We start from the raw sequence: 26,673 nt of genomic DNA, 5'->3' as shown, positions 1-26,673 counted from the left end.
TCCCATGGATGCTGTTTTCTTGGCTTTGGAGAGTGTGGTTTTTACCTGTGCAGCCGTGATTACAGGAACTTTGCATTTTTCCGGTATAGAGATGTTTTTTTTTTTGGCTGCCAAGAGAAGTAAACTTAAGAAGGCCTTATGTCTCTGCAATTCAGATACTCTATCCCAACTCAAAATAATAATTTCATTAATTACACATTTGCTGTCCCAATATTTTTGACGGATACTCCATTATACTCTCAAAACATCTGTTCCCAGTTACCCCATTCTTTCCCATTGTACCTCCAACAGTTGCTATCTACCAGAGGAAAATTATTTAAGGTCTGCCTGGAGTATAAAAATAACTATGCAAACACTTCAAAGCAAAAATCCTAAACCTTCTGGACTTTGTTGCATACTTGGGAGCCATGCATATGTCCTCCCATTGCTCCTTTGTAAATTGCTTTTCCAGTCTCTCCTCTCAGTCTTTTCTAAGTTTCTCTGGTACATTTAATTATTGTACAATATATTTCCTATTAGTTATCCCTTTTTTAGCAGCAGCTTCTGTTCTAGATTCAATTAAAAACTCAGCCAAAGCAGGTATTTCATGTAGGATTCCCACATCCCTTTCTCTTAGCTTATACTCTGATATTAATTCCTTTAGGGAGTGTCTTCTTGGTCTCATCCCACTATGTTACCTTTCGCTGTCTAGTTATTTGCACCTTATACCTTGAATCCTCTGCCAGTTTTCTCCTCCATAAATTCCAGCCCCCTATTGTCTATTTTCTGTACCCCTACTTGCAGTCTTCCCTTTTAGCAAACTCTTCTTTCTCTATTCCCTTATTGTCTTAGCTTTTAGAATACTTTCTGCTACTTTATAAATATTCTGTATAAGTGTTATTCTTCTTCCTAAGGATCTGCAATCAGAATCCACCTGACTCCTCCTTTCATTGGTTCATAGATTCATAGGTAGGTACTAGGCTATCAGCCATAGGGCCTATACAAGCCTAGCCAAAAAGGTGGCTTTCGCCACCCAAGAAAATTAATTTCCTGTGCCCCTGTCAAGCAGAGCCCCAGAAGTGATCCCTGGGTTGAATTTCCTATTTCCCATCCAATCATCAAGATTTTTCTTGAAGAGTGTTAATGAGGAGCTTTGTTTGATATAGATAGGTAGTTTCTCTGGAACAGGAATCTATCCCTCCAGGATGTCCTGTTTGTTGTGGTGACAGGGTTTAGGACCCTAGAGCATGTAGCTCAGAGGGATTGGGATTTCTTTAAGTGGAGCATGTCCAACAGCTCTGGGTTTGACATAGCTTTGTATGTTAGGCAGAGATTGCCCCTGAGTAGGCGATATGTAATGGAGTAAAGCTGGAGTTTTCTGAGACGGTCTGCGTAAGGCATCTGTTTGAGGCCGGTAATCCTCTGTGAGGTATTTCTATGGCCTTTCCAGTTGTTGTAGATGTCTTGTGAGGTACATACCAAAGGGGGCAGCTGTTCTCTATAGTGGGTGTTATGAATGATGAGAAGAGGGGAACAATGAACTCCTTTTTCCTGGATGAGAAACCTTTTGTGATGAGGTGTGCCACGTAAAAGGATTTCCTGACTACTGTGGCGATGTGATTACCAAAGGAGAGACTACTGTCCACCTATGTCCCAAGGTCTCTTATCACACTTTCGGTGTTAAGTAGACTTCCACCTATGTGGTAGCTCATGGGTACAGAGTTTTTACCAAAGGGGATGACAGTGCACTTTTTGGCATTGAGCTTGAGGCCATGGCTTTGACACCAGGCATCTGTCTCAGTGAGCCCCTTTTGTAGGATGTCCACATCGTTAGGAGTTTCAATTATGGCTCCTAGTTTGCACTCATCTGCGAACTTCATTAGCCAAAGACCTTCTATGTTAGCCTGTACTTCAGAAAAGTAGATACCAAATAGGAGAGGACCCAGGACTGAACCCTGTGGTACTCCACTTGTCACTGGTCTGAAGTCGGATTTGGAGTCTGCTACTTTCACAGTGTGGGTTCTGTCAGTGAGCCATTTGGCAACCCATCTTATGACTTAAGGATTTATACCTAGTTTAGTGAGTTTATTTATAATTCCAGAGTGGGGGATGGTGTCAAAAGCGTTGGTGAGATCTAGATAGGCTGTGTGAACCACCTTTCCCTCGTCTACGGCTTTGGTGACTGCTTCAAAGAACTCGGTTTAGGAGACATGATCTGCCATTTACAAACCCAAACTGGATGGGGTCCAGAGTTTGGAGATTACCAATGTCTTTGTTTATAAGTTCCATGATGATACGTTCCATGGCCTTGCAGACCAGGCTCGTTAGGCTAATGTGGTGGTAGTTCCCAGGATTCGTGGTGGCTCCCCCTTTGTGGAGTGGGATAACCATCCCTGTGCTCCATTCAGTGGGCACAAAGCCTGAGGTGAGGCTATGATTGAACATGGTACTTAGGTGGGGTGCCAGTTCATTCTGTAGTCCATGTAGAACGCAGCCTGGGATGTTAAGTCCCATGGATGCTGTGTTCTTGGCTTTGGAGTGTGGTTTTTTACCTGTGCAGCCATGATTACAGGAACTTTGCATTCTTCCAGTATAGAGATGGGCCCTTTAGGGGGTGAGGGGGAGGTAAAGTTAGCACTGAACCTATCTGCCAGGATGTTGGCAATATCAGTTGGTTCTGTATATTTAGTGCCATTGTGCTGTAACTCAGAGCAGATCTGAGTGTCGCCATTGAGATTCTTGACATAGCTATAGAATGCTTTGTGGTTGTCTTTAGAATCAGTGTTGATTTTGTTTTCATAACTAGCTTTGGAGGATTTTATGAGGGATCTCAGCTTCTTACTGAGGCTGACCAGGGAGTTCTTCCAGTCATGGGATTTTACTCTTTTTTGCAACAGTTTCTTTCTTCTGTTGTAGAGTTTGTTTATGGCAGAGGACCACCAGATTGGCTTCCTTTTTTGGAGGATAGCATCTTGTTTCTGTTAGGGGTAGCATGATCCATGCACTCGTGTAAGTGCTTATAAAGTGCATTTGTGTAGGATTCTGCAGTCGTACCTCTGTTGTCCGTCTGCATGGGTGTTGTGAAGTTCGCCACTTCTGTCTTAAGAAGCATGAAGTTGGCTTTGGAGAAATTTTTTACGGTGGTTTCCCTAATGGGAGTTGGGGGCAGGATGTGAATGTCTAGGCTGATTAGCTTGTGGTCAGATCTGACCAACGAGGAGTTGACCTCTGGTGTGGAACACTGGTCACCCATGTTGGTAATGACTAGGACTAGGATATTGCTTCCCATGGTGGGGGTGTGGATAAGTTGATCCAAGGCACTGGAATTTATGAATTTCAGAAAACGTTGAGCAAAAGAGTTGGTACATGTTTTCCCAGTTAATGCTGGGGAAGTTGAAATTGCACATTGTTAGGGTGTTGGGTTGTACCCTAATAGTTTCCAATGTGTCAAGAAATGAGGAGTGGGAATCCTGGGGCATGGTGGGGGATCTGTAGCAAGTTACAATTTGGATCGTGGTCTTGCCCATAGTTACTTGCACTTGTTTAATCTTGGATGCATTATGCTGAGTAACTAGCCTGGAGGTGTGGATATCCTTAATGAATATGGACGCACCTCCACCTTTAGTGTTTCGGTCCAGGTTAGGTGGTCGAAAGGTGTGGTATGAATTATAGCCTAGTAATGCAGAGGTGCTCTCTGGAGCCTTGAACCAGGTCTCTGTCACTGCACAGATGTCGATGTTCTCTATTTTAAGGAGTGCCTTGAGTGAATGCATTTTGAGGTTTAGACTTCTAGCATTGAGTAGCATTACCCTCGGATTTTGCTTGCTTGTACCTGCTATGGTGGTGAATTTGTCATTTGAACCTTGCCTAAAAAAGGCAGTATAGGGGTAGCAAGAACCTTAGCTAGTATCCGGAATCCCAAGGGCGACAGGTGCAGGCCATCTCTGGCAAAGCATCGTGGTCTGTCGATCATGTCATCCCAGGCAGACAGATACTGGATCCCCTTAGAATGACACCTGAAGCTTAGCCAGTTTTTGAAGTCCATCATTTTGTCCTTGTACTGTGGTATCATTCTGGGTGATGGCAGGATGCTACTCGGGCTAGGGTCATACCTGCGTGGGATACAAGATCAGAGAACACCTCCATGTCTCTTTTCATGTAGACCAGGGTGGTACGTCTTAGGTCATTCACACCAACATGGACAATGAAAGAGTCATATTTGTACTTGTTTTGGAGTGACCTGAGTGCGTGTGTTATGTGGTGGATCCTGGCACCCGACAGGCAGCTGACAGTAACTTTCTCCTTGTTTAGCCTGGTGAGTGGAACATCAGTGTGCCTGACTATAGAGTCACCTATGACTAGAGTGTCAGGTACGTTGTTATGCCTTGCGGGCTGTGGTTGAGTGGCACTGAGTTTGTGGGCTATGTGTCATTTGGGTTGTGTTGGGGGGTGGAGGTTGCATGTGTTTCTGCTTTGGAGGTTTCTGTTGCTTGAGTAGATTTTTATTGAGGGCCTCCGCGAATGTAGGTGTGTGTTTTGTGTTGCTATGTGTGTGTTTTGGTGGTGTAGGTTTTGTGGGATTATGTTATGAGTGTGGTGTGGTGCAAGTGTTTACCTTCTCCTCTTGACTGTCTATTCCAGTCTTGGGTGAAGAGAGCTTTGCTTCCAGTTTGGCTATAAAAGTCCATCTCTTACAGGTTGTAGTGTTGGGTGGTAGGAGGAGAGGGTTGTTTGTGTACATGAGACAATTGCTGCATTGTCCCAAGATACCCAGATTCATCAGGTAGACAGGAGAAAACACCAGGAGCTGACCCTTAGACATGCATGGATAGGTGCTTATTTATTAAGTACTAAAAACTGTTTTCCTCTAGACAAGTGAGGAAAGTTGAGTGCTGTAGTAATTTGTAGCTTATTTAGTGCTTACAATGAGTTCTGAACAGGTGCTGAGCTCAAAGAAACAGGTTTGAGTGCTAAAACTAAAAAACTGGCTAGTTCTAAGGGAAAATTTGAAGAGCAGACTTTATGGCACTAGGAATAGTTTAACCCTAGCTAAGTGGCGATGCATAAAGTGTATTTTCTTTTTTAATATAACAGTAGCAAATGAGCAAATTGATTTAAACAAATTAACCAATAAAAGGCTAAAAACTGAGTCCCGTTCCAGCAGTCTTTGATCAGACAAGTTCTAACTGCACACTCCTGCCACTAGGATGCAGGGGAACCTTCTCCAAAAAAGATGGTCTGGATTAGTGCTCAAGTTATACAAACAAAGGTAGATTCAGCAGGTCTGAATTTAGTCTATGCTACAGCAAACAAGGCATATCAATTTCAGAAGAAACAGTTCAAATAAGCAGGCACAATAAGCCTTTAACCAGAAACTCCCAGCTCAGAAGGGCAAAATTTACCCTCTCCTCATGAGCGCAACTCCGCTTTTATCATGATCCCTTTCCACTTTTAATTATAACCTTCTGTTTATGTTATGTATATGAGCCTTAACTGTGTAGGTCTAATATTACTTCAGATCAGGTAATCCTAAACCACCTTGTTCTATTGGAAGGACTAACTCATCCCACTTTTCTCTTGCTCTTTTCCCATCCCAGATAAATTCTTTCAACTCTTTATTGTTATCCACAACTTTCTTCAATGGTTGATAAAAATATGCTTGACCTGTATGTAAAACTAATGGCACTATAAATGTTTTCATTGCTTACATCATACTGTCCATATCCATAAGCAAGAGCTTCCAGTTTGTCATTTTTTGTATTGTTTTTTGTTTAGTCTCCTCCCACACATTCTTAGTTGCCATAACAGAAGCATTTTTAATCCATCCTCCTAAATGTTTCATCTTACCGTGTCCCCATTAATATGGGTACTGCTGAACCACTTAATGTGTAGGTGTATAATTTATGGCTATAGACTTTGTTTTTTATCTTCATTAATTTTATATCTCAAAAAGACTTGAAACTGTCTCAAAATTTTTACAGCACTGAGATGTCATTTTTCTAGATTTCTGTTGTACAAAATATCATCTGCAAATAAATCCAACTTTTCTGGATTACCGTACTAATTACATCCTTGAATTACTGAGTGTCTTATTTTCTTTGCCAGTGTCTCTAACTGTAAAGAAAATAATAAAGGAGAAAGAGAACACTCTTACCTGTTCATTTGTTCCAGCATCATCTCGGGGAGAAGCCCTCACACGTTAATTATTGCCAGTGATCCTTTATTTATCCTCCTTATTAATCTTATTGTTGTGTCAGGGAATGCAAATGCTTCCATTGCTCTACTTTTAAAATCCCACCTTGTTCTTTCAAACCAGATCCACATTTTGATTGTTTTTTGTGTGGTTTTATTGAAGTGAAAAGTTTTGGAAACTGTGACATGGATTCAGACAGACATGAAAAGCAGCAAATACATACAAAATCAGTCTGACAAACGTCAGTGTGTGCATGCAAGTTGCAACTTCGAAACATAGGTTAAAAAGAGCTGGCATGTGTACTTTATGCAAGTAGTAGTTTTTTAGTAAAATGGCTGTTTTGTCAGTATTAACAGGGAATGTAAATGGCTTTGAAGATGTACGTAAAAAGTGAAGAGTATTGAGTTATATTTTGAAGTGTGTGGTGAAAATAGCAATGCATTTGGATAGATATGAGCATGTGAATTTGGCAAAGAAATGATTGCAGCATGGATATTCTGCAGTGTATTAGGGACAAAGGAAATGCTGAATAAAGATTGTGAGAAGGCATCTAGTAGTGATAGAAAAAAGACAATAATAGTAGATTTGTGGTGGTAAGGGGTTATTGGTAGGGGAGAAGATTACACTGGCTTATTTTCACCTAAAACTACTACTATTGAGCTTAGGAGAATTTGGGGGAAAGTGAGCTTTCTGTATGGAATATTATTTATACAGTAGGTGGGAACTAGAAAAATATTTATAATAGTGAGTAGATGTTTGCAGAAATATATGAGAATATCTAATATGAAAGGTGTTTATTTAACTCATTCACTCCAGTGGAGCTCAGGAAGTTTGCAATGTAACTTCCAATGGGCGGAGCCTAAGCCTTTTGACAGAATGAAATTGTCCTCACATTCCAAACAAATGTTCATATTTCTGGAACCATAGTGGTTATGAAAGAAGTATAAATGGCAAACTCTTCAGCACAAACTAATTTTGTAACTGTAGTATTCTTTAGGTTCTAGGTCTTAAACCGAAGTTTATAAGTCACAGTAAACATAGTAACTATTACAGTTGTAATATTTTGTAAACAACTTATAATATCTCAGCATCCACTCAAGTTGCACACTTACTGTCAGCAGCATTGTATTCATTTATCTGAGAGCTTTCATGTGAGACTAAGGAATTCTGCCTGTGTTTCTTGGTTGTTGAAACATTTATAAAAATGTGAACATTATATGTATATAAATTAATACCTTAAAAACAACAGTTAATATCTATTTCCCTGCACTAGACATAGGTCAGATATTAGTGCAGTTGAGTTTGCCATTTTGTAAGCTTTAAGATGAAATCTTTTAAACTTTGCACATAGCATAGTTTTGGAATTATTGATGCAAATATGAACGAGCAGTATTTGAAACCTAGAGGCGTCAGTAGGAATTAACTGCAGATGCACGTGGAGGCATCACTGGAATGTAATGAGTTAATAGCAAGATCTCAGAATTTGCTTTTTATTCCCCAGATGAGATAAAATTATATTTCACAGCATTGTGCATATTTAATTGAAAGCTCTGTGATCCATCAGTTAAGTTCATCAGATCATGTACCAATAAAAACTAAGGTAAAGATGCAGGATAATGATGCAAAATTTAAGATACTGATGTTTTCTTATGTGTTAAAAAAATAGGTATTTAAGGAATAGGTAATGGGTGTGATTCAAAAGGTATTGGGGAAGATGCATATTACTTCATAATGGATAGCTAGGGTCTGTGAGAAATAAAAAATGGAGAATGAAATGTGATAGAAATAGAGTGAGAGATAGAAATTTGAAAGAAGTGATAGGAATTATTCAAATCATTTAACAAAGGTTGAAGTATTGTAGAAGTAGAATCTCAGAGCAAGTAGAAGAGCAACTGCAGAGTGCTAGGGGAAGATAAAGGTAATATGCATGATTTTAAAAAGATTGCTGTTAGCTTTAGAATGCAAAAGCATTTAGCACACCAACTTAGACAACAGAAAGTTAAGAGTTATAGTCAAAAAATTAAGGAACCTATGACAAGAAAAATAACCAGACCATATATGTTTGAGATATTTCAGAAAAGGTTAGGAACATTTGTCTAAAACAGAGGAATAGGGAAACTAAGGGAAAACAAGAATAGAAATATTTATGAAAAATTTAATAATACCAAAGTTAGAGGAAGATGAGGATCAGCAATTAATGGCTGAGGTAGGAAGAGATGAAATAAAAATGGTACTATACAATCAGCCAACATGGAAGTGCCCAATAACAGATGTTATTCTTGTGGAAATTTGGAATTTGTGAGGGATGAACCATTCTAAAGATCTGAAAAGTTTTGTTTAACAGTATTTTAAAAGTGGGTGGGGAGTACCAGCATCTTGGAAGAAACCTGTGTTAGTTATGTTACCCAAAAAGGTAAATACCTTTCAGATCGTTTTATGTTTACCCATTTTAGTTTTAAACCAGTATTATAAATTCTGTCTTCTCTTTGTAAGCAAATGGCAAAGGTGTTGCCAAAGTTTATAGATATAGATCAATGTAGTTATGTGGAGGGGAGGCAACATTTGACAACATTACTAAAGTAATGATGATCCAAGGGGATGCAGAGTGTAAGAAAACACTGCTGTTATTGGTGAGTCTTAATGCAGAGAAAGCATTTGATAGTCAGGTCGACTGGAATGTATGGGTAGGGCAATAGTAGCTTTTGCTTTCCTTCATAGAATAATATGGTTAATTAATGAGGATATATGAAGGGGCAGAGGGAAAAATTATGGTGGGGAGAATTCCTCTCTTACAAGCTCTGTTTTAGTAGAGGAACAAGGCAGGGGCATTTGTTTCCCCATGGCTATTGTCTTTATATTTAGAGCCATTGTAAAGAAAGTAAAAGATTCACAAATGTAAGGATATAACTTTTATAATACTTGATAAATCCAGTAAAGGATGTATTAGTGCTCATAGGAATCGTGGGAAATACAAGGCTATTCAACCATGCCATGTGTGCTTTGCTGATAACTTCACTCAAGCTTTATCAACATTTTCAAGGAAGGCCAAACCAGTGAGTCCTGAAGTGTATTTTAGAGAAACCATCCATTTGTCTAAGATATGTTTGAAGGCTGATATGAATTCAGGTTGCTTAACATGATGCAGACTGAGATCTCTTATTCTGGTGTTGGCCACACTATTTGATATATCGTGAAACAGGAGATGTTGGATTACAGTTTCCCTAAGAGCACTCAAAACAAGGCACAGGTCTCAAACAAGAGCTTGTACACTATGTACCAAAGCATGAATTGGTTCAGCAATACCTGTATATATATATTGGGGCATGATAAGATGAAGTATTTAGGTGTATGGATTAAAAAAATATTCTGTTATCTGCTGCTAAGGATGTGTGAGAGGAAGCTAAACAAAAGATAATACAAAAACTAAGAAACTGGAAGCTCATGATTATGGATACGAATGGTAAAATGCAAGCAGTAAAATGTTTTAATCCCCCCCCCCCCAGTTTTGTATAAAGGTCAGGCATGTTTTTTTTTTTTTTTTGCATCAACCAGAAGAAAAGTTGAGCATAATAATTAGAAAAGAGTTGAAGTAATTTATTTGGGAGGAGAAAAGAGCAAGGGTTAAGTGGGATAAGCTGATTCTTCGTATAGAATAAGGTGGTTTAATAAGTACACTGATCACAACTATTTGCACATAAACAGAGCAGCAATAAGCTGTACATATCAGAAACAAGTAGCCTTTAACCGATGTAGCAACAGTTATGAAAGAAATATAAATTTTACAGGATAATATTTCATTTGTTTATAGTCTTTTCCCTCGTAGAATATATCTGCAACAAAATTCCTAGAAAAGCATCTTATCTGCAACAGACATTTCCATGTGTTGATGAGGAAATCATCCGCTCAACCAAAACAGTAGAAAAATAAACAAAGCAACAGTCTGTGGCATATCAGCTATTAAGCTTGACATTTCCTTGTGGGGTTATAGCTACAGACCAGTCTGAAGGAGAACAGCAGTTCCTAGAAAAGTTTTCACAGGTATCGTCCTAGTAAACACTCATGAAGATGGTGCCTTCCCCTATTACTTTGTCATGAGGTAGAATATGAAAGGAACAATCCTAAAAATCCATGTGAAACGCAAGCCTTGTGTTGTTTGTTGCCCTACAATCTCCAAACCCATGAACCAAGTCACAATCCTTTTTCAGAAAACATTGTATCTGTGCTGAAAAACATATTCAGCATACTCTGTTTCATTGATTAGAGTATTAGTCTAAATCATCACCCACAGCCACCCTTTTACATCTTTACCGTTTTTATAAAATCTTCTAAACAGCAAAATTATGCAATGCATCTCTCAAAGTGGTGCAGCAGGCTGAACTCTATGGAACAAGTTGTCTTTGATTGACATTACCATACTAATATCTGATGCTTACAATTTCTGCATTTAAAACAATCCCAGAACAAATAATTAATTGAACAGAGCACTGTTACAAACTGTTACATCTGGAACTTTGAGTATCCTTATTCCACGTCACTGTCCCATACCTCAAATAAACTTGCGTGGAAGGAACAATGGAAACTGTTGTTGCAGTTTTTCTTTTTTATTAATATATATATGCCTGTGTTACAAATGAAAATGTCATGGTTTAATAAAAATGTTAAAAAAATAAAAAAAGAAATTAAGGACAGGACCCATTTCAAGTGGGGACACTACACTTCAGTTGTGTACACCTCTCAGACATTTTGGATCCCACTCTTTCTTCTTTATCTCAAGTCAAATAATTTTTAAAAGGGGTTGCATATCATGCCACCAAGGAAAAAGGTGCATTTTCTTGGGAGATGAATTTCGTGAACTCATTTTCTGTTTGAGCATGCAGCAAGTTCTTATCTAATGTTTCTAATTTGGAAGCTAGCTTTGGATTTCTGAATTTCATTTAGCCATTTTTGATCTCCACAAGGACTGGGTGTGTATTAAAGTGAACCTTTTCTTTATGGCTAAAGTTGTCTCTGAATTTATTCTTAATTAATCTATTCTGCTTCCTGTTTTCTATCCTGATCCTGAAAAGAAAGAAATGTTTCTTTGTGTGGAGCACACACACAACTGAGATTTTATGTAAGCAAAACTAAAACATTTCAAGAAATCTGATTAGCCAGTATCTTAACAAACTCTTTGTAGATATCTTTCCCACACCATTAATTTCTGCAGTACTAACTGTGACAAAAATCCTTCTTAGATTGTGAAGTTCCACTCTACTAGGGCAGTGGCTGCATGTGGGACTTTCTGTAAAGGAGTGTACCGCATGTCTATACTAGAAGTAGCTAATTGGTCCTCTTTCCATACTAACTTTATAGGCTGGATCCTGTTTCAGAACCAGTGCAGGCTTTGCCAGAGCTGTTTTTCATGGAATCCTGGACTCTGGCCCTTCTCCATTCATCTTTTCTTTGTGAGGTAGTCTCTTGCACCAGTGATCTAATGAAGAACATAGTACAATTATGAAGTTTACCTGTCATAACAGTAGATGTTCCAATAATCTCGGTTGCAGTACTAGCACTCCTCTTCACCCCCTTCCCTGACTTGGGTGTGTAATCCTTTTCTGTTTTACAACAAGACTTTGCTTGAAGTGTTTATTTATTTTATTTACATTTGTTGACCGGGCTAGTCTAGCTGGATACATATCCCTTTTCAGTAGAGGCCCGAGGAGAAAAGCTCCAACATGAATGAATTAATACATTCAAAATATTCTAAAATGACTAGTTTCACATTACATAATAAGACATGATAAGAAAAAATTAATAAATTGTGAACAATGTAAGGTTTCATTAGAGTAGAAGTAAGAAATAAACAAGTCTTAATGCTTTAGTAGGGTTCATGTGAAGTCAATCAAACTCTAAAGCATTAGAACATTAGCAAAACTTTTTAGTAGTGTTGTTCATAAGATATGGGGGGTAATTGTTAAGGAAGCAGGAGAAAAAGAAACGGGGGAGGGCAGGAAAGCTATGAGTTTTGGTGTGCCCATATATCCCACTTGTAGTGGCATGTCCTCTCATGCTAAGGGCAGAAAAGAAGGATGTTGAAGCTTTGTAGACTGGCCAAACGTATGTTATCATTTGCAGGCTACATCCCCTATCTAATGGATATTGCAAAAGTGATCCATTGAAGATCTACTGTTATAGTAAACTAGCCCCCACCTCCATGTAATTGAAGGTGTGAGACTTGCTACCCAGCAAACATACATATTTGCTGGCTGGTGATATGAATGCCAAGCAGTGAAGATAGAAGTAAGTTTACTTTTAAGAATTTGATAACTATTAGAGTTTGACTGCTGGGATTCAACGAGTCAGCGAATTGGCTGTTGGAATTATGGATCAGATCCCTGTTTTTGGACTTCAGGTTAATAGAGGAGGTAGTTAGTTTCTAACAGGCATTTTTAAAATGGCTATTTTAAACATGGTTTTGGTGTAACTGCTCAGAGGGATCTGGATTCCTATATCCCAGAGATTCTTCCCCTTCACAGTAACTTTCTTATACTTTCCTTCTTATAGGTAGTGTTCCACTGCAGTCTTTTTTGTCATGGCTGGTCATCCCAGATAATTTACATGATACCAATGAAAAAATGTATTGTGTATGCCTGCAACTTCTTAATACTATGAATTCCTGGCTAACAGGTCAGTTAACTGTAGGAACCTGCATGAACAGTGTGGTCCTGTTTTCATGCTTTTATCAAATATTGCAGGCTGGATCCTATTTCAGAACCAGTGCATATATACTGATGCATAAAATGTGTTATATTAAGGTAAATAGCATTTCCATGTTGTACAAGTAATCTGCTTTTTTGTGGTAAAGACATTATTATTATAGTATTCTGTATCAACAAATATTCAAGTCAGACACACACAGCTGGTTATGTTTGCTTTGCATATTTGACAAGATAAGACTATGCTTCCTCAGTCATAGGTGGAATGTTGATTTTACTCTTCAGAATTCATTCCAAAACATCCTTTTACAAAGGAAACAATAAACATATTTATGGACCTTATTTATGAAGAGACATGGGGACTTTGTAGAACCATGAAGTGGTGTTGGCAATCAGAATGTAAGCATTAAATGTCTGCCGCTGTTATGTCTACGTCTTCTATAAATGATGTATACATTTGTCATGATAGACCTTAAAGTACTGAAGAAATGCACTTAGTGAAAGTAGTTCGGTATTGTTTTTTTTTTTTTTTTAGAAAACTTTGTTTCACTTTTCCAGATGCAGTAGGCTTCTACACCATGGTTCTTGGCTTGTAGAGTATAAGCTGTCAAATAACCTATCCTTATCCTATTCCCCTGAACATACTGCTCTTTTTATTGCTTGTGTTTTTCATTTAAAAAAATATAGAAAAAAAGGAACCTCTTTCAGGTATTACATGTCCAAATATAATTAATAAGTAAACAGCATTAGTTTATTCCATATTTTCCAAAAAATAAAGGATTGTTTTGGATATTGCTCAGATGTACGTTTAAAACTTGCACCTCAATTTGAGTAGCTTTACCTAGAAAGAAATTAGTTTACATGTTGGTTTAATAAGCTGTACTTACTGCTATGATGTTTTAGGACCACATATCTATAAGAAGAAGTTTGTTTTTGATGCATACATACTTATGGAATAATTTTAATTATCAAATGTTCTTTTATTGACACAGGAAGAAGACAGACCTCTTGTAGATGAGAAAGAGAGTGAAGATGAAGATCTGTTTATTATTGATCAGTCAGCAAGTGATTTTCTGATTGCTCAGGCTGCTGAATATGAGGGTTACCACCAGAAGCAGCATAATGAGGCAAAACTTTTGTTCATTCCCAGTGCTCAGACAGGTATATTTTCTGATGTGTTTCCTTCCGTGATGCTTTCAGGATAAATGACATCTGCATGTAGTCATGGAGTTTACAAAACCTGAAGTTTCTTCATGATTCAGTAAACCATACTAAAAAGTTGCCTGATAACACAGTTTATGAAAAGTAAGTTCATGTTTCCACACTAGTCCATCACTTCTTTCCTCAAACAGTTGTAGCGATACTTGTTGTGGCTTTGGAACTTTGATCTCATGTCCACTAGAGAACTGAGCTGAAAATAAATGTTTGCTGATTCTATGCTCTACATACACTGCATGTTCTGTCTTTGTTTATTTGGGCATATAGAAGTCACTGGTTTCTTTCATATGGTTAAACACATGTTGGTAGGTTGACTTGTGATGTTATGTTATGTTGGCTCTTGGTGTTGGTGTGTGTGTAAGTTTATGATGGTATGCATCAAATGTGGAGAAGTTCCTGCTGCTTGACAGAATAGGTTCTGATCCCTGCGGCACTGAACTGGATAAACTTAGTGTAGAAAATTGACCGATGGATAACTGGATAGATATGACTTTGGAGAGAGAATGGTATTTTTTTGGTTTTTCCTCTTGCTTTAAGATACATTTGAAAGCTGTTTGAGATTTATTGAACTCAATTAAAATGTCTCAGAACCTACTTAAACATCTCTTATTTTGCCAAAATGTGTTTTGCAATGTATCACACAAGAAAAAATGGAATTAAACTGCAAATGAAATTCAGACATTTGATAATTTGTTTCATGTGCTAAGCCTTTTTTTTTTTTTTTTTTTTTTACATTACCTAAACTTTTTTTCATGTCTCATACTGCAAATCAAACAGAAATGTTTGTTCATTCTCTCTTACTTGATTAATCCTTATTAGGGACACAGGGGAGCCAGGGACTATTCCATTGCTCACCAGGTGCAAGGCAGAGAAACTAATCCTAAATGGAGTACCAGTCCAACACAGGATGCATACAGTATATGCACATGCACACATGCTTACACTTCTGCAAATGTGGCCTGCAGGTGAGCATTAACTGAAGAATATGCCAACCAGGTGCAGTAGATCACACATATAAGAGAAAAGCAGAGGAACCTCCACAGATATTGGATCCAGCACTAAGAAACTGGAGCACTTGACAAAACTGATATAGACATAGGGAAGACATGCAAACTCCCCACAGAAAGTATTCCAAAAAAAAAAAAGCACTGACAGGCAAAAATGTTCAGCACTTTGTCATCCATGGTTAGAAATAGCAAGCAGGATTTACTGTAGATGACTGTTTAGTCCTAAAATGATCGGTGTTTAGTTGGACATAGATGGGGAATATCTATCCACATAATAGTACATGATTAATTTTTATGGGCATTTATTAGCTGAACTACTGTAACCCTGCCATCATTAGATAATGTTGTATTTCCTCTAATTTAATTTTTTTTTTTGTCAGTTGATTTGTGCATTCGTTATTTGTATTTTTCTGTTTAGCTTAGTCTGTCTTAAGAAGTGTATTTGAAGTCCACCTTTGACACACTATAAAAGGCTGATTGTGTGCATGCTACAATAAAAATTGCAATTGCCTATGGTTATGGAATTAGGAGCCATCATTTTCCACTGCCCTTCTGCTGTGCTAGTTACCAAGCCATGTTTCAGATACGTGCCCTGTTCTGTTCTTTTTACCATTGTATGGTATTGTGTTCTTGTCATTCAGAAAAGGAAAATGTCAGTGTGGGAGGCAGATTACCTATAAAGACTGTCATGGGTTCATAGGTAGGGACTAGGCTATCTGCCCAAAGGCATTTATAAGCCTAGCCAGAATGTGTTGGCTTTCGCCACCCCCTTAGATTAGTTCCCTGTGCCTCTGTCCAGCAGAGCCACTGAAGTGATCCCCGGGGTAAACTTTGTTTCCCATCCACTCATCAAGGTTTCTTTTGAAGAGTGTTAGTGAGGAGCTCTGCCTAATGTAGATTGGAATCTTGTTTCAAAGAATGGGAAGTCTCTGGGACAGGAATCTATTCCTCCAGCATGTCCTATTTGTTGTTGTGGTGAGGTTTAGATCCCTAGATCGTGTGGCTCGAGGGGATATGGTTTTCTTTAGGTGGAGCATGACCATCAATTCTGGGTTGGACATGGCCTTGTATGTCAGGCAGAGATCACCTCTGAGTAGGCGGTATGCAGCTGAGTACAGCTGGAGTTTCTTCATTCGAGCTGCATAGGGCATCCTTTTGAGGCCAGTGATCCTCTTGGTGAGGTACTTCTGTGGTCTTTCCAGCTGTTGCAGGTGTCTTGTAAGGTACATCCCAAATGGGGCATTGTACTCTATGATAGGTCTGATGAGTAGAGGGGCACAATGACCTCTTTTGATCTGGATGCAGACCCTTTTGCAATTAGGTGGGCCACTTAGAAGGATTTTCTAACCACTTTGGCAATGTGATTATCAAAGGTGAGATTACTATCTACTTGGGTCCCTAGATCCCTTATTACGTCTTCCATATTTAGGGGACTACCACCTATGTGGTAGTTTGTGGGTACTTTGTTTTTTCCAAAGGGGATGACTATGTACTTTTTGGCATTTAGCTTGAGGCCATGATTTTGACACCAGGAATCCGTCTCAGTGAGACCCTTTTGGAGGATGTCTGTGTCAGCCGGAGAGTCAATTATAGCCCCTAGTTTGCAGTCGTCTGCGAACATGGTGAGCCATAGTCCTCCTGTGCTTGCATGTACCTCTGAGAAATATATGCCGAACAGGAGGGGTCCTAGGACTGAGCCCTGGGGAAAGCCACTTGTAACTGGTTTAGAATCAGACCTAGCTCCCACAACTTTCACCATATGGGTTCTGTCCATGAGCCAGTTGACAACCCATCTTGTGATGTAGGGGTTTATGTTAAGGCAGGTGAGCTTGTCTATAATACCAGAAAGGGAAATGGTATTGAAGGCCTTTGTGAGGTCTAGGTAGGCTGTGTGTACCACCTTTCTCTCGTCTATAGCCTTTTATTCTATTCTAGCTTCCCTTTTGGATACTATTTCTGCAGCATCTGTAGCCCCTGATTCTCAACCTCCTGCTCCAAAGAAACTTGTTAGGTTCTCCAAGGTGCTTGAGGACTGCAAATTTCTGTGCATGTGCCCTTCTGCTAATCCTTCAGTGGTAGCGGTTTCTTCTGACAAACCTAAGTTGTTGCCATCTAGTAAGCTCCTGCCTTATGATAAGGATAGTAGAGCTATGGAAAGGCTGGGCAAGAAAATATATACATCTGACACCTTGTCTTATAGAGCTGAGCTGTTAACTACCAGACCGTATATGTTTTGGTTGTCCTTTCCCAGGTTTCTAAGATGGCATCTGACCTTACTGATTTTGATGAGAAGGCTTCTGCCATTTCCCTGATGGGGTCACTTCTTAAGTTGCCCGTCACTCAGTAAAATGCAGCTATGATACAGCTGATGCCTCTTCAAGGGCTGCTGCCTTAGGGTCAGTGATAAGGTGTTATTCTTGGTTACGTCTTCAGGCTGTGCCCAATGATATTAAGGCCAATCTTCTGGATACACCTCTGGATAAAAGTCTGCAGGAAAGTAAGCATATTTTTGTCTCCCTTATTCCCAGGTTTCAGAGGAACTCTCCTTATAAGTTTGCCTTTGTTCATAGACAGACTCACTCTCCTAAAGGTAAGAAGGGTTCAACACATCTTCATCCTGCTAGGTCTACTAAGAGTCCTTCCCAGAAGCCTTCTTTTTGGGATAAGCCTGGATGCATTTGACATTTGGCCTTTACTTTGCCCAGGACCCCTTTTCTCTCCAGCTTTGTCTCTTCCAAATTAACATCGAATCACCTCAGATTATTGGGTACTGTCAATTACCCATAAAGGATATTTCATGGTTTTGAAGTCCCTTCCTCCTTTTTCAGGCATTCTTTAAACTCCTTGTGAACAGCTTTCTCATTTTGTGGAGGTTCTGCAGTCTCTCTTAGGTCAGGGAATCATTCACGTCATTTCTCCCACACAGGTTGGGAAGGGGTTTTACTCCTGAATGGTTTTGGTTCCCTGGAAGGAGGGTACATGGAGACCAACTCTGGATCTTAACCTGCTCAGCACCTTTCTTAAGATCCCTTCTTTTGGGATGTTGTCCCTTCAGACTTGGTTTCCTCCTTCTTGTCCAGGCCTTTCTGGTGTTTCTACATCTCAAGGATGTTCTCCGTGTTTCACTGTTGCAGTCATTACATTTGGGTAATCTGCTGGCAGGTTGCCCTCAGTCGGCATGATTAACAAATTCTTGGGTCCTACGTCGGTTGCTGTCCCTTCTTCCATGATGTCAGGTTGTCAGGGGTATAAAGTATGCAGCCGATGCCATTACATCAGTCTTTCTTGCCACACGGTGCCCAAGGCAGAAGCAGTTCGCATGTGCCGGTCGGCCGACTCCTGAAATTTCCGTTTTTGAGTTTCAGAACCGAAGTCTTCAACTAAAAAGCTAAGTACCCCATTGGGAAACTTTTTCTTGCTCTTTACCGATGTCAGGAAAAGTTAATAATTGCATTACTTGTGGGAAGCAAATGCCTCATAAGGATTTTCAGTTGTACCTTGCTGCCAGTTTTGTGCTAAATTTAATCAACGCACTATCAAACGTTGGTACATTTCTGCTTCTAAATATTTTGGCTCATGCTTTAATTATCCAGAAATGTCATCGGTTAGCAATCCGACTATCGGAATACCTAAAAAATGCAAAGAAAAAGACAGAGACCGGCCATTGAGGTACAAAACTGCTGACGACACTTCTCCTAAGCTAGTCGCTAGTTCGCTGGTACTCACTGAGGTGCTTTCGCAGCCCCTGATACCTGCTACTTCTGATTCGCAGGCCTCTACTCAGACCCATTCGGAGTCCGGTATGCCACGAGATGCTTCAATTATGGAGCCCGCGGATGTCTCTACCTTGTATGGGTCTGGAGCCGCTGTGCAGGCACCGGCTTCTGAGGGTGTTTTCAGGCCTACAGATTTATATATTAGACTGACACCATCTTCAGAACTAAGGCCAAAATCTAGACCTATGCCTAAAAAACCGACGCCTGGGCCACATGTGCAGGCCCCTATGCCTAAAAAACAAATGATCAAAATGGCTGAAGATTTAATTACTCTGATCAGGGGTAGCCAACCCCCCCCCCCCCCTTCTAAGAGGCCTAGGCAAGACATTGATTATGAATCTTCTGAACAGGATTCTATTTCTTCTGACTCTTCTTATGAACAGGAATTGTCTATACCTACTTATGAGGACTCTGATGCAGAAGATTCCATTCCTTCTGCTTCTCCCTCTGAGAATTTTTCTTTTGGGGAAACTTTACATACCTTAAGGGAACATTTCCACTGGGAAAGTCAGGATTTCTCTGAATATAAAAAGAGACGTGGGGATTTTCTTCTTCTTCCTCAGCGTAAGCCTTTGGGCTTTGGCTATACCTCCTGTTCTAGACATTGTTGATGATGTTTTTTCAGAATCTAGTATGGCTCCTGATTCTCTGCCTCCGACTCCTTGTAAGCCAGACAGATATTACAGGGTTCCTGACTCCCACAAATTCGTTTTCAAAAATCCTATTGCATATCCTGAAACCATTTCTTAGGGTCCCAAGGGCATTAAGGTTTCTACTGCTAAAAATCCTACCCCTTCTGTTAGAGATTCCAGGGTGCTGGATAGATGGGGAAAGAAGGTTTACACTTCTGCAACCTTGGCATTCAGGGCTTTAAACTGTCAATTTCATATGCTAAAAAATCAACAGCATATCATGGGACTGCTTAAACAGAAAATAATGTTAATTTCTGACTGTGTGGAAAATAAAGATTTACAGGATTTATTGCATTCAGCTGAACAAGTTGGAAAACATACTTTGCAATGTGGTTTTGATTCTTTGGAGGCCTCTTGCAGGGCTGCTGTAACTGGGTCTCTGCTAAGAAGGCATGTTTGACTCAGAGCAAAATCTGCCTGATCACGTTAAAGCAAAATTGTTGGATGCTCCTTTACAACAGAACCGTCTCTTTGGTAATAAGGCTGAGGAAGTTTTAAAAAAGATGGAAGATAAAGCTAAATCTGTGCAAACTGTGAAAGATTTCTTACAAGTGCAACCTCCAAGATTTAGTAGGCAATGGCCTACTAAGAACTGGTCCTTTCCAGTTCCTTCAAGAGCCACTCAAGTCAAATGTAGACATTCCAAAGGCTCCAGGTTTCAGTCACAAGGGACTTTTAGAACAAAGCAGTGGGGTGCCTCCTCCTCCAAATCTGGAAACAACAACAAGACACCTCCCTATGGTAAGCAGTCTCAATGACTTCCCTTTACACTTACCAAGCACTTACCTTTTAGCCACCCCTTTGGGGGGAAAACTGGCTCTTCATGCAAGAAACTGGCAACTTATAACCCAGGACAAATGGGTTTTAAATATAGTATCCCAGGGATACAGATTTCATTTCCACACATTGCCAATTCCAAACAGATGGCCAGACCTGCCCCCAGATCATTGGACAGAGGCCCAGAAACAAGTACTTTCCCTCATGAACATGGGGGCTATTCAACCAGTACCAGAAAAGGAAAAGGGACAAGGTTTCTATTCAAGACTTTTCCTGGTACCCAGAAAAGACAAATTATGGTGTCCAATTCTGGATTTAACTACTCTAAACACCTTTCTGGACATTCCAAAATTCAAGATGCTGACTCTTCACCAGTTACTTCGTATGCTAGGCAAAGATGTCTGGTTGGCAACTCTAGATTTAAGAGGCTTACCTGCATATCCCAATCAGGGAATCTTGCAGAAGATACCTCTGCTGAAAATGGACATATATCCAGCCAGACTAGCCCGCTTCAAAGCAGGTTATTTGCATTACCAGTTCTCTGCACTGCCCTTTGTCTTATCTACTGCGCCCAGGGTCTTTACAAAGTGCCTGGCTCCAGTAATTGCATTTTGCAGGCAAAGAAATATTCAAATATATCCATACCTGGACGATTGCCTAATTCAGGCAGAAAACAAGGACATTCTTCTAAACCATCTGGCGTTTGTAAAAAGGGTTCTAACTTGTCTAGGGTACACTATAAATGAATAGAAATCACAACGGGTACCCCCTCAAAAAATTACATTCCTGGGTGCAAGCTTGAATACAACTGCCCAGATGGCTTTCCTTACACCAGAGAAACAAATTCATTTGGAGACTTACTTCTAACAGGTGGCCACAAAAACCCTGCTTTCTGCAAGGCAAATACTGCAAGCCTTGGGGTTCATGGCCTCCTGCATTCTTCTAATTCCATATGCAAGACTGCATATGAGGAAACTTCAGTGGTACTTAAAAAGTCTATGGAGTCAGCATTGTCACAGCCTGGAAACAATGATTCCTATCATACCTTGCCTGCAACAAGAGTTCCTATGGTGGGCAGAGGCCTGCCACCAAAACAAGGGACTATCATTCACACCACCCCCTGCTGCCCCTGCCACCCAAACCCTAACTACAGACGCATCAGACTATGCTTGGTGGGGCACATCTGGCAGGGAAGTGTATTCAGGGCAAATGGAGCCCAAATCAAATGCACCTTCATATCAATCAAAAAGAAATGCTAGCTGTACAGAATGCACTGACAGCCTTCAAGGACTACCTTCATCCAGGACAATTAATGATAAAGACAGACAACACCACGGTTATGTGGTACATAAACAAGCAGGGGGGAACACACTCCTACCCCCTTTGCAGACTAGCCATGGCATTGTGGAACATGGCCTTTACCTCTCAAATACAACTACAAGCTCAATTCCTGCCAGGAAAGCGGAATACTCTGGCAGATGAACTAAGCAGAAATTTCATGGACCCACACGAATGGAAACTGGAACCACGGATTTTCAACATGTTGACATGATGTTACGTTGGAATAGTTTTTTGATTTTTATATTTGTCTCTTACTGTGCTGTTTTATGTTATTTACTAGTATATATAGTGGAGCTTTTCTCCTCGGGCCTCTGCTGAAAATGGACATATATCCAGCCAGACTAGCCCGGTCAACAAATGTAAAATAAATAAATAAAAATAAACAAATGGGGGAGTCCAGACATAGATCTTTTTGCCTCACCCCAGAACTATCAGTTGGACAAATTCTACACAAGAACTCATCATAAAAAGCCTGGAAAGTGGATGCTCTATCCTTCAGCTGGAAAAACCCATCAGTCTATGCCTTTCCCCCTCTGCCTCTGCTCTCCAAAGTTCTACTAAAAGTCAAACAGGACAAACCAAAAAATGATTTTGATTGCTCCAGACTGGCCTCGCCAACACTGGTACCCACTCCTGCCTCAGACACCTTACTTACTGTCTCAGCAGAACAACCAAATTCTGCACACTTAGCAACAAACTTTGAATCTTGCAGCATGGCTAATCACCTAAATTCAACCTTAGCATCCCTCAGCACACCTGTGAGGGATGTCATTTTGGAGGCAAGAAGGCCTAGTACTAGAAAATCTTATGCTGACAAATGGAAAAGATTCTGTACCTGGAATCGATCTCAAGGGATAAGCACAGCAGTGCCCAATATTCCTCAAATTTTACAATACTTAACTGAGATGCTTCACAAGGGCCTGTCCTTTTCTTCCATAAAAATCCATGCCTCAGCCATTTCAGCTCATTGCAATACAGAACCTCCCCTTTTCTCTCATCCTCTGCTAAAGCAGTATCTCAGAGGGGCCAAAAACTTACGACCACCCAGGAGAGCTCCAACCCCTGCCTGGGACCGCAATTTTTTATTGGAAAAACTTGCTCTCCCTCCTTTCGAGCCAGCTGTTACTGCAGACATAAAATTTATCTCCTGGAAAACAGCTTTCCTTTTAGCAGACACTTCAGCTAGAAGGATTTCTGAATTACAGGCTCTTATGGCAGTGGAGCCTTTCATCATTTTTCATGCAGACATGATATCTCTTAGGACCAATCCATCCTTCATGCCTAAGGTGGTATCCAGTGTGGCTCTTAATCAGACCATTCATTTGCCAACTTTCTTTCCCAAGCCACAGAACAAGGGGGAGCGGATTCTGCATTCATTGGATGTACACAGACAACTTAGATTTTACTGAAACAGGACAAAATCTGAAAATAAGGAAAAAGGAAAAAAGAAAATCTGAACAACTACTGGTGGCATTTGCTGCAATGGTAGAGGGAAAGGCTATTTCAAAGCAAGCTATTTCCAAATGGGTAAGCCATTGCATTCATTTCTGCTATATGCACCATGGAATCAGATCCCATTCCACCAGGGCTGCATCTACTTCTGCAGCCTTTCTCAGAGGTGTTCCTACCAGGGACATTCTAGAAGCTGCTACCTGGAGCTCAGTTCATATGTTCACCAAACATTACCATTTACCTTTTTTCTCTAAATCCAGAGCTGGCTTTGCCACTGCTGTCCTGCAGGCCTTATAGCTGGTCCTAATGCTGTATAATTCCCTCCACCCAACCATAGCTTTGGGAATCTACCCAAATGTAATGACTGCAACAGTGAAACACAAAGAACATAGTACAGTTGTGTACACTTACCGTAAATGTAGATGTTCGAGTGTATTCACTGTTGCAGTCCTGGTTACCCTCCCTCCAGCCCCCTATTTTTCTCTGACTATACCTCTACTTTCTTTCACTATGCTTAAAAGCCCTTTTGGTGTATTTGTTTTTGGAATTGGATATATATGTTTTGTGTTTTTAATTTTATTTGCTCCCCTTTTGGGGGGCACCTGACATCCGGGGCAAGAAAAACTGATATAATGGCGTCTGCTGCATGTTTTATACCCCTGACGACCTGACGTCATGGAAGAAGGGACAGCAACTGACGCAGGACTCAAGACTTTGTTAATCAGGCCGACTGAGGGCAACCTGCCAGCAGATTACCCAAATGTAATGACTGCAAAAGTGAATACACTCGAACATCTGCATTTATGGTAAGTGTACACAACTGTACTATGCATACCTTCACATCACCATTCATCCTCTGTTCAGGAAATGTTTACATTTTTCTATTTCTTCCTTGCATTTGCAGTTCAGTGCTTTTCCTTTTGTCCTTTCTACTGCCCCAAGAGTATTCACTAAATGCCTCACTCCTTTCATTGCTTTTTGCAAGCTTTAAGTTATATAGATTTTTTCCTGTGTAGATAATCTACTTATTCAAGCTTCTTCTCCCAGCAGTTTTTTCAGGATCTCCAGTTTACTATTTGTCTTTTATATAGTCTGTGGTTCACCATAAACCTCCAGAAATCAGTTCCAATAGCTTACCAGGGTCATGTTTTCCTCGGATGCACGCTTCAGACCATTTCCGTGCTGGCATCTCTTCCTGCCCCCCCAAGATTCTGTCCCTAACAACCTATTTTCAGTCTGTCATTTCTCTGTCCTCTGTCACAGCCAGGGAATTTCTCAGGTTTCTGGGATTTATGGCCTTCACCATTCCCATACTCCCTTTCACCAGGCTCCATATGAGGAAATTTCAATAGCACCTCAAATCGGTGTGGCTCCAACATTGCCACCCTCTGGAGTTCTCCTTCTCTAAAGCTTGAGCTTTGGTGGTCGATTCATCAACTCTCTGCCAATCCAGGACGTCCCTTTCAGGCTCCAACAGGAGATTTTCACTGATGTCACAGACATGCTATGGGAAGCTTCTTGTGTTCCCCTAAGGGTCCAAGGTCTCTGGTCTCCTAATCAGAGGTCAGATCATAGTGTAAAAGATATGAGGACTCTGCTTTTGGCTCTGCAAGCTTTTCATTCCCTCTTTCATCCCATCCCCTCAAAGTGTTCACCAGCAATACCACAGTGATGTGGTGCTTCAACAAGCTGGAAGCATGAGGTCCTTTCTTCTTTGCAGACTGACTCTTTAAGTGTGGGATCTAGCTGTCTAGTATCAAGCAACTCTTCAGGTGGTCTACATTCCTTCAGAGCACAATCTAGTGGCAGACTCTTTACACAGGTCCAGAATACAAGCTCATGAATGGATGCCTCACAGAGATGTGTTCTGGACATTGGTCATCAGTGGAGTATTCCTCGGGTAAATCTTTTCACCTCCCCGCTGAACAAACAGGTTACTCTATTCTGTTCCAGTGTCCTAAGTCCTCTGACTTAGAAAGTGGATGCACTGTCTTTTCTGTGGAAGGGAATGTTTTTGTCCCCCCCTTACCATGAGTTCTGCATAAGATCAAGTAGGTCTCTCCCAGAATCTTGTTGGTGACTCTCTACTGGTCCTGACAACATTTGTTCCCCCCCCCTTCTTTCTCACTTGGCCAGGGGCAGTTATCACAAGTTACCTCACTGGGTGGATCTTCTCATACCTGACAAGGATCTGTTGTCCATCCTCAAATGTCCACTCTTGAACTGATACTATGGGTGGTAGATAGGATTTTGATCCCTTTTAGGCACCCCTTTTCTGAGGATGTGCTCCAGATTCTGCAGGAGGCCAGGAAACCCACTACCAGAAAATCCTATATGTCCAAATGGAGAAAATTTTCTGTGTGGTGCCTCCCTCACCGTTTGTATCCACTATCTGTGGAGGTTCCTCTACTTCTCTCTTATTTGTGTGACCTGCTCCACCTGGTTGGCATATTCTTCAGTTAACGCTCACCTTGTCAGCAGTCTATGCTTGTCTGCCCTTGACTCCTCTTCTGGCCTCGGTTTGAGATCAAACAAATTCTTAAAGGCATTCTTCATGTTAGGCTTCCAGGAAGCCTATTCCACCTTCTTGGGACTTCAGTTTTGTACTTGAAAAACTGACCCAGGCTCTTTTTAAGCCTGCTTCTTCATCTTCCCTACAACACTGTACTTGGAGGACTGTTCTTCTTTTGGCTTTTACTTCTGCCAAAAGAGTGTATGAACTTCAGGTTCTCATGGGTATTCCTCCTTTTTAATTTTTCATATAGACAAGGTGTCTCTTCACACTAATCCTTCTTTTATGCCCAAGGTAGTTAATGAGTTGTCACTTAATCAGTCTAGTCATCATCTTTCCTTTTTTCCTTCTCTGCAGTCTTCACACCCTGGATTTGCATAGGTGACTCATATATTTAGATAAAACTAAAGTTATTCACAAATCTGAGCAGAGTTTTGTTTCTTTTCATCCCAGGACTTTGGGTTTGGCTATTTCTAAGCAAACCATCTCCTTCTGAATTTTTAAGGCAATTTCCTTCCATTATTCTTTTCATGGCAAATGTCTTTCCTCATCTTTAATGACGCATTCTACAAGGGCAGTTGCCTCCTCTGGTGCTTTTTTCAAGGATTTAGATACCCGTTCCATCCTTGAGGCTGCTACTTGGTCCTCTGTTCATACTTTCACTAAACTTTTCAAGTTGGATGTTATTTCCAGGGCCAGGGCTGTCCTGCATGGATTTGTGGAGGGTTCCTCTCTACCTTCTTCCACCCAGGCTTTCTTTTAAGCTCTAGTATTGAAGAATACTGCAACAGTAGATGTCCTTCTCTTGCCTGTTGCAGTATTCGGTACCTCCCTCCTTCACCTTCTATCCTAACTCTTCCCTTGTATTTTGGTTGCCCTTCTGGCCAAGGCGTCATTTTTCCTTCTAGATACATATGTTCCTCTGGCCCTGAGGGTGTCCTGTTCCTCCTGGGGCCTTTTCATTTCTGAATTTTTGCATCTGTATAGCACCTTTATGTCCTACGTCATGAGCGGGGAGTACACATGTGATG

The 26,673-nt window shown here is 40.4% G+C and overlaps 1 protein-coding gene across 1 annotated transcript in view; it reads left to right on the top strand.

Annotated features, from left to right (window-relative positions):
- CC2D2A (coiled-coil and C2 domain containing 2A) overlaps positions 1-26,673 on the top strand; it is a 3,655,067-nt gene that overhangs the window by 494,995 nt on the left and 3,133,399 nt on the right. Inside the window, exon 8 of the mRNA XM_044062582.1 lies at positions 13,860-14,028. Within this exon, the coding sequence (XP_043918517.1) occupies positions 13,860-14,028 (169 nt within the window). The remainder of the gene's footprint in view (positions 1-13,859; positions 14,029-26,673) is intronic.

This window comes from Protopterus annectens, chromosome 2.part1 (assembly GCF_019279795.1).
Source record: "Protopterus annectens isolate FY-2018-M chromosome 2.part1, PAN1.0, whole genome shotgun sequence".
Lineage (NCBI taxonomy): Eukaryota > Metazoa > Chordata > Ceratodontiformes > Protopteridae > Protopterus > Protopterus annectens.
The sequence above is the reverse complement of the archived record's forward strand: the minus strand, read 5'-3'. Positions and strand labels throughout refer to the sequence as shown.